At 37.9% G+C, this 8789-nt stretch overlaps 2 protein-coding genes across 9 annotated transcripts in view; one reads left to right on the top strand and one right to left on the bottom strand.

Annotated features, from left to right (window-relative positions):
• The window catches only part of ctbp2l (C-terminal binding protein 2, like), a 96729-nt gene extending 90521 nt beyond the window's left edge, over positions 1 to 6208 (top strand). For 5 of the 8 annotated variants that reach the window (XM_032501390.1, XM_032501391.1, XM_032501392.1 and 2 more), the window contains 2 exons: positions 2641 to 2758; positions 4391 to 6208. In XM_032501390.1, the coding sequence (XP_032357281.1) occupies positions 2641 to 2758; positions 4391 to 4571 (299 nt within the window). In that variant the 3' untranslated portion in view covers positions 4572 to 6208. Of the gene's footprint in view, positions 1 to 2640; positions 2759 to 3139; positions 3189 to 3259; positions 3335 to 4390 lie in introns of all 8 variants that reach the window. The other 3 variants (XM_032501394.1, XM_032501388.1, XM_032501389.1) reach the window with 2 other exon arrangements.
• zranb1a (zinc finger, RAN-binding domain containing 1a) overlaps positions 5132 to 8789 on the bottom strand; it is an 18230-nt gene continuing 14572 nt past the window's right edge. Inside the window, exons 9-10 of the mRNA XM_032501417.1 lie at positions 7967 to 8196; positions 5132 to 7395 (exon numbers count right to left, since the gene is read on the bottom strand). Of these exons, the coding sequence (XP_032357308.1) occupies positions 7180 to 7395; positions 7967 to 8196 (446 nt within the window). The 3' untranslated portion in view covers positions 5132 to 7179. The remainder of the gene's footprint in view (positions 7396 to 7966; positions 8197 to 8789) is intronic.

An 8789-nucleotide genomic window follows, 5' to 3' on the forward strand; every position in this document is an offset into this window, starting at 1 on the left:
ATTTAAAAAGTCATAGTATAGTATGTCGAAAAAAGTGATTAAAAAGTCATAGTATAGTGTGTCGAAAAAAAGTGATTTAAAAAAGTCATAGTATAGTGTGTCGAAAAAAGTGATTTAAAAAGTTCAGTATCGTAGGTCAACAAAAAGTGATTATAAAAGTCAGTAGTATAGTATGTCAAAAAAGTGATTAAAAGTCATAGTATAGTGTGTCGCAAAAAGAGTTAAAAAAGTCATGTATAGTATGTCAAAAAAAGTGATTAAAAAAAGTCATAGTATAGTATGTTGAAAAAAAAGTCATAAAATAGCATGTCGAAAAAAAGTGATTTAAAAAGTCATAGTTAGTATGTCAAAAAAAGTGATTTAAAAAGAATAGTATAGTATGTTCGAAAAAAAGTGATTAAAAAGTCATGTATATAGGTGTCGAAAAAAGTGATTAAAAAGTCATAGAGTAGTGTGTCGAAAAAAAAAAGTAGTGATTTAAAAAAGTCATAGTATAGTATGTCGAAAAAGTGATTAAAAAGTCATAGATAGTATGTCAAAAGTGATTAAAGTCATAGTATAGTATGTCAAAAAAAGTGGATTTAAAAAGTATAGTATTAGTGTGTCGAAAAAAGTGATTTAAAAAAGTCATGTATAGTGTGTCGAAAAAAGTGATTTAAAAAGTCATAAAAATGCATGTTGAAAAAAAGTGATTAAAAAGTCATAGGTATAGTATGTCAAAAAAAGTGATTAAAAAGCATGTTATGATGTCAAAAAAGTGATTAAAAAGTCATAGTAAGTGTTCGAAAAAAGTGATTAAAAAGTCATAAAATAGCATGTTGAAAAAAAAGTGATTAAAAGTCATATATAGTATGTCAAAAAAGTGATTTAAAAGTCATAGTATAGTGTGTCGAAAAAAGTGATAAAAAAGTCATAGTATAGTATGTCGAAAAAAGTCATAAAATAGGATGTTGAAAAAAAGTGATAAAAAGTCATAGTATAGTGTGTCGAAAAAAAAAAAGTGATAAAAGTCTAGTATAGGTGTCGAAAAAAAGTGATTAAAAAGTCATAGTATAGTATGTCAAAAAAAGTGATTTAAAAAGTCATAGTATAGTGTGTCGAAAAAAGTGATATAAAAAAGTCATAGTATAGTATGTCGAAAAAAGTCATAAAATAGCATGTTGAAAAAAAGTGATTAAAAAGTCATGGTATAGCATGTTGGACAAAGTGAAAAAAAAGTTGTAGTATAGCATGTAAAAAAATTATAAAAAGTCATACTATACTATGACATACTATACTATGATTTTTGTTACAAACTATCCTACAATTTGTTTTTACCACCTTTTTCGACATACTTTACTATGACTTTTTTAACACTTTTTTCAATATACTGTACTATGATGTACTAAGTGATAAAAAAGAATCATATCATCATCAAAGAATTATATCATCATCAAAAAAGTCATAGTAAAGCATGTCAAAAAGTGATTAAAAAAAAGTCGTAGTATGACGAAAAAATGTCATAGTGTGTCGAATGTACAGTATATTATGTCATAAAAAGTTATAAAAAGTTATACTATGTCGAAAAAAGTGGTAAAAATATTGTAGAATAGCATGTCAAAAAGTGATAGTATATCGCATCTCGGACAAAGATAAAAAAAAGTCATAGTAAAACATGTCGGGAAAAGTTATTAAAATGTCATAGTTTAATATGTAAAAAATGTCATGTATGTCAAAAAAAAAGTCTGTGTTTTTTGTTGAAAAAATTCAAAGTTATAGTATAGGATGTCAAAAAGTGATAAAAGGTCATAGTATAGTATGTCTGAAAAAGTGATTAAACAGTCAACATAGGCCTATATTATGTCAAAAAAAGTGATACAAATGTTAAAGTATGTCGGAAAAAAGTGATTAAAAAGTCATAATGTAGTATGTTGAATAAAGTGATTAAAAAGTAGAACAAAGGGCACCCAGATAGCTCAGTGGGTTGAGCAGGTGCCCATGTACAGAGGTTTGCTCCTCGACGCAGCGGGCCCGGGTTCGAATCCAGCCTGTGGCCCCTTTGCTGCATGTCAACCCCCCTCTCTCTTTCGCACATGTCTGCCTATCTTATGAAGGGAAAACCCCCCGAAAAAATAACTTTAAAAAAAAAAAAGTCGAACAAAGATAAAGTCATAGTATAGCATATTGAAAAAATTGATAAAAAGTCATAGTACAGTATGTTGAAAAAAGTCATAGTATAGAATGTCTTAAAAAGTTGACTCCGTGGACACTCTGTACATCTGACAAACAGCCTACTATGTGACCTGTTGCACATCTTTTTGTCCACAGATATCTCCTTTTCTTTTCACTAGGCCCTGGGGCAGCCTTTATTAAAACTGGATCTCTTAATAGATGTCATCATTAGCATCCCGGAGCAGAGCATTGCTCAGAGGCTGGCCCCCCAGATATCATCCAGACTGTTAAATTATTTTAATGAATTTGTGTATCCAAGACTGATATGTTTGTCAGTCAGAACTCATTAGCACTTTGCCGTCGTCTGGTCACTCATCCCCTGTAAGCCTGTTAAGAGTGTGTGATTTGTGGGATTTATGTGATTTATCCCGATGTGCTTCACTGATTCAAACTGTGCATGCGTGTGTGTACGTTTGGCTTATATGACAGGCCGTATCCCTGACAGCCTAAGAAACTGTGTCAACAAGGAGTTCTTCGTCACCACGGCAGCATGGGCAGTCATGGATCAACCAGGCGTTCACCCTGAGCTCAACGGTGCTGCCTACAGGTAAGGAGTGAACATGCAACCACCGCCCCTCCCATTTCAGAAAGAAAGCTGCCCTGCATTATTTTAATATTGTGTTTTAATATGTCAGTAGTACACCTGTAGATGCTTTTGTTTTATTGTACTTCATTCATTATTTGGCGGGAAAAAGGGTGTGTACAAGTCACAACGTAGACCAAATTAGAGAATTTATAATAGATTATTGATTAAGGGAATGTTATTGCTATTACTGTCCCAATTGCTTTTCTTTCTTGCTATGTTAATGATGAAATCCTAAAAGAAATACATGTTTATTCCATTTAAAAATATACCTATTTTTAAATTGTAAAGTTATTTTCCTTAACAATGTCTAAATGAATCAATGAACTCACTCCTCTGCTATAGATCCTAGTGCCCTGTCCCCTTACTAACTGTCATCTGCAGTAGTAGAAAGGTAATTCTTTGCCCACCTGTGGGCTCCTTCTGATATCAGCATGTCCGCCTCCATGTGCTTCTTTCACGCAGCCAAGTGACCCAAAATCTTGCGGCTGTAACTTCCGGTGTTCCCCAAGACAAAATTATTGCCTAGATCAGGAGCAGGTAAATACGACCATCCGGGCCAACAGCCTCTAGTCTGGAGGTCCCGGATAACACCCGCTCACCTGAGCTCACGTGATGTGTGTCCCCTCTATAATCCCCAGTACTCACCTGTTTGACTGAACACAGAGTAGAGATTGATGGCAGCGAATGTGGGTTTTGAGTGTCCCAGTAAGCATGACATAAAACCATTGAGATGCAGTTTTATGGATGGAGTCATGCTTTGTTTATTCCTTCTTATTGGTTTTTGGACTAGTTCTGTTGGTTTTGATGTCTCTGAACTGTTTTTTTCCTTTCCACCCGCTCTTTGGTTGAATGACGTTATTGTACGGAACCCCTGAGGGGTCATGGGGGCCTTTTTTTTTCCAGAACTGCTTTTGCATTCCCTCGCAATTAACAAGTGTTCAGTCCAGTTAAACAATACTGTCAGTTTACTTTTGAGGGAATGCAAAATGAATTCCCTCAAATACATTCTCAAATACAAGTAGTTCCGAAAAAAATAAATTCCACTTTGACCCTTTGGGGGCTCCATATTATTGGGATTATTTTCCTTCCAGTTTTTCTTTGCAAGAATATTGTAATATAATGGCTCTTTTCTACCAAATAGTCCCAGGAACTAACTCATGAATCCTTGATGATTTATCTATAAAAAAGATAAGAATTTTCTGTCACTTTAAAAATTGATAACAACTTGTAATTTCAGCTCTAATAGACCAGTATATATATGTTATATTTCTCTGGGACTGGTTCTCTACACATCAATATAATTACAAGAAATTCCATGTCCTGGGAGAGTTTGTTTTATTCAGTATAAAAAACTCAACCCAATCATTTCTAAACATTAGAAAGTACAGCAGCAGGAACAGGTTAAAATGAAGCTGAAGAGTTCTTAAAAATGTTTCCTGAAAAGATTCCTGTGGTGGAAAAAAGTCCGTAGTATTACTAGATGTTAGGTCTGTTCAGTCTTTCACTGTGTTTGGAATGTGGCCTAGCCTACCTGTGAGTAAGACTACACCCACTCTGTGAGTCACACTAACCTCTCACCTTCCCCTTCACCAGATACCCGCCGGGTGTAGTTGGAGTGGCTCCGGGTGGCATCCCGGGGGCGTTAGAGGGTATGGTGCCAGGTGGGGTGCCCATCGCCCACACCCTGCCCTCTGGTACGCATCCCTCCCAGGCCCCGTCGCCCAACCAGCCCTCCAAACACGGCGAGACCAGAGAGCACCTCACCGAGCAATAGCAGCAGAAGGGATCCAAACGGCACCATCTCATCCGACTGTCGACACTCAGAACCAACCAATCACAAAGCAACCGACCAACTGGGACCAAGAGACAGTGAAACAACACAAGCGGCTGCCTGTTAAATCAGTCAGCAACTGGGAACAAAGGAAGTGTTCCGAGGAATTTGTACTTTTAACGTTTTAGTTTTTACTCTCTGTCTCTTTGGGTTCAGTACTGACTTTACTCTTTGATGATGATGGGTTTTTTTGTTTGTTTTTTCTTCGGGACATGCCTATGATTGTGGACACAAGAGTCCAGTGTTTTTAGCGCTCCAGGACTACCTGATGAGACTCTGTCCCGCCCCCCTACACCTCAGAGCTCATGGGAAACGTAGGCCCACATCTCAACACACCATTGGGCTAACAAGAGAAAAAAAACTTTGGCATCATGTGCTACTGGACCTTATCCCCCCCAACCCTTCCTGATCATCCCCGCCTCTCCTCCTTATGTAACTAATGTGTGTTGTTTATACCCCCCCCCCCCCCCCCATTAGCCTCAGAGAGAATTTTTTTTTTTCAATCTTCAGTGTGAATGACTAAAAATGGATTATTGACTATATATATTTATCATTCGTCAAACAAAAGGAAAAGATTGCTTATCAGTTTTAATATAGTAATCAAGAGGGGGTTTTAACCCTTTCCTGGCTATTGTACATACAACAGCTGCTGCTGTTACAGGATCTCACCACTTGAGGGCGCTTCTACACAGTGCGAGGGATTTCTGCTGCACTTCTGACCATTGAGACCATAAGTTGCTCCAATATATTGTGTGAATTAGTTTCTTTCAGTGGTAAACACTAAACATTCACGTTATACATGTGATAGTAGCTAAATTTTGACATGGAATGGATTTAGAGGGAGCTGCAAGCTACGGTTTTCTCTATAGTTAAGAGTTGATGTGTCAGTATGACTGAGAATTATCTTTTTTTTTTTTAAATAAGAGTAAAAAAATAATGAAGTTGGTGTGACTGCATCTGATTCTTCTATCGACAACCAATATCAACTTAGTGGCAGCAGCGCACATATTGTAACCAATTCCCCCCCCCCCCTTCTTCTTCTTTGAGCACATATCACAGTAAAGACAGGAAAGGGTTAAAGCAAACTTTATTTCTTAATGACTCAGGAAAACACCTTTTTGCAGATAGTTTGTTTATTCCCAGAATTTGTCTTTGAAGTAAAAAAACAAAACAAAGTCAAGACCAATCTGGTTAGTCTGAATATTTTCTCTCCTCCCTCCTATTCATTGTGGTATTTTTATATACAAGGCACATCCCATGTTTTTGGTGTTAAAGAGTTTTGAAAAGTCCTGTTAGATTTGTATTGCCTAGTTAAATGTTCCTATAACCATAGTCCTATGTGATCCGCCCTCTCTCTTCTCTCCTTATATTTTCTTTGTTCTATTGAAGGCCAGGTTCTCCGGGGCATCCTGTACTCTGTAAGAGCAATAGCAGAAACTCCTACTTAGTGTCCCAACAATAGCAGAAGAGGCAGCCAGCAGTATGTTTTTGTTTTTAGTGTGAGTATTTGTATTTGTTTCTTGTACAAGGTGAACATTTAGCATTCAGTGCAGTTCAAATAAAAGATACACTTCTGAGAACCAGCTGTCTGTATCAGCTTGATTTATAACACTTTGTCCTGTTTTTTTTTAAGCAGAGCCGAATTATGTTCTATGAATTATGTTCCTTTGCTCTCATCCATATCGTTGTTTCCATTGTCACAGGGGGGCGCTGATGTATAAACAAGTTCTAATAGTGACAAATAGAAATGCAGCAAAGAAATTTGAAAACAAATGCAAATGACAACAAAGAGGATGCAAGTGAGTCAAATTTAATATGTATGCACTCTATACAAAGAGGCAGAGTGTTTGGTTTTTTTTCTTTTCCCCAACAGCATCACCACCACCCACTCTAACATGACAATGAGCTACTAAATCACATGTAAAAATGTCAGTAAACTTGTATGTCCTTTTCCCCCGCCCCTCACAGAATGTAGGTATCATCTTTGCAAAATAAAATACTCCAAGACTGAACGGATCAAACAGAACACAGATAAAACAGGGCAGAACAAAAAGGTATCGCCTCCGGCACTAAATCTCCTAAACAAATAAATAAATCCACACATCAGAAGGGATCGGCAATCAGAAAACAACGGTGCCCTTTTAACCTCAACATACACACAAAGATCAGCATCCTCTCAGTTTTAAGCAAACATTTCTGTCAGGCAATTCTGTAAATTAAATTTCTCATCTAGTGTAGCTTCGGGATTTCCTTGAATACATTATATTTTCCTATATGTCCTAGTATTTAAGAGATCATTGCTTTGATAACAAATAAGGAGAAATCGCAGTACAGGAAGGCAAACTAAGTGGACTTGATGTGCTTTCATAGGAGCAGTAATCAGGATTCTGTTTGTTGTTGCTGGTATCTTAATTTCTATCACGGAGCTCACACAACACATGCATTATTACAAGTTAAAGATTTACATTTTGGAGGGAAAAAAAAAAAAGAAATAGTAAGATACTCTCACAGAGCCTACAGTGTCCAGTCTTAGATTAAAGGGCTCCTTCACTCACTCGTCTTCATCCTCCTCTTCCTCACCGTCAGACAGAGAGGCACAGGGGCGGATCTGGCGGTATCTGTCCAGCCACTTCTCCACCATCTGGGTGACCAGGGGGTGGTTACGGCGGCGAGAGCTCTTTTGCATGGCTGCCAGCATGCCTCCTTCTGTCACGCAGCAGTCCAGCCATTCCCTCAGCAGCTTCTCCTGCTGCTCCTCGTTGCCCATCTGAGTTGCAAACAAACATGTAGTTACTTACAACATATTTAAGATGTGAAACTTCTGGTGACAACAGGCACGTATCACAAACCTAAACATCCACTTCACAACTGCATGCCGGAAGCAATTTGCAGTAACCTGACACCATAAGCTTGTTCTTTTTTTTTTTTTTAAGTATGCAACAAAATGTCATGAAAATATGTTATAAAAAGAGTTGAGTATAAAATGCCATGAAAATAATTTTAAAAACTTCATAGTATAAGTTTGCCATCAAAACGTCTCTGATATCAGTTTACATTATCAGCTGACTTTGTGGTGTGAAACTAATCATAAAGGTCATGGTATAGCATTTCATAAAAAAGTCATATTATAGTGTTTTATAAAAAAAAAAAAAACATAGTATGGCATAAGAAGTCATGAAAAAGTAGTATGTCGAAAAAAGTCATAAAACTATCATAGTATAGTATGACATAAAAAAGTCAGTTTGGTATGCCATTAAAATTCCTAAAAAATTATAGTATTCCATAAAAAAAGTCTATAGTATGGTATGTCATAAAAATGCCACACTATCAGACCCTACCTCCTGTGCAGACAGGAAGTGAATGTGCAGCAGCTTCCTCTCGCTGTCCACCAGTGGCAAGAAAGTGACCGTGACATCATCGTCAGTATTGAGGTTGGCGCCCGCACCGCGATTGTCGTAGCCGTCGTTCTCCATGGCCACCAGGGCCGAGAAGTGGCCCCGTGTGTAGCCCAGTGCGATGGGGCTTTTCCAGCAGAAACTCTGCTCCCATAACAGAGGCAGGTACACACCTAAACACACACATAGTAAGTGAGACCAGCTGGTAGCTGCTATACGCAAACAACACTCGGGTCACCTGGGGAAGAACAGGCTCAGCAGCTCGACACTCCAATGACTGTGTGTGTGAATGTCAGTTATGGACAAGCACCATCTCAAATATGATCCGACATCAGAAGTGGCTGTGTTTCAGCTGAAAACAACTGGCCCATTGTGAGCAGAGAGCAGCTCTGTGGTGCAGCGCGGTGCCCTGCTTCTTCAGGAGTAGCCCTCCCCCACCCCTAGACTTCTGCCAGGCCCACTGCTCCAAACACACACTACGAATCACCAGACACTTAGCAGCCAGACTGCACAAGGATTTATATGGATACAGTATGTACTGATTCAGAGGTTATTTTATTCATTAAATTTACAGGCAGTGCGACAGACCTACTTTACAGAGGTAAAGATATTCTGTTACAAAGTGACTATGTACTAGTCTGGCTATCACCAGACCAAGCTCAATCTTTTAGGATTGAACATTAGTCCCTTCATCGAATCAGCTCTGTGTTTTCTCTGCACAAGAGACGTGCACGGCATAGTTCAAATGACTCTGTACGCAATTGGA

This window comes from Etheostoma spectabile, chromosome 21 (assembly GCF_008692095.1).
Source record: "Etheostoma spectabile isolate EspeVRDwgs_2016 chromosome 21, UIUC_Espe_1.0, whole genome shotgun sequence".
NCBI lineage: Eukaryota > Metazoa > Chordata > Actinopteri > Perciformes > Percidae > Etheostoma > Etheostoma spectabile.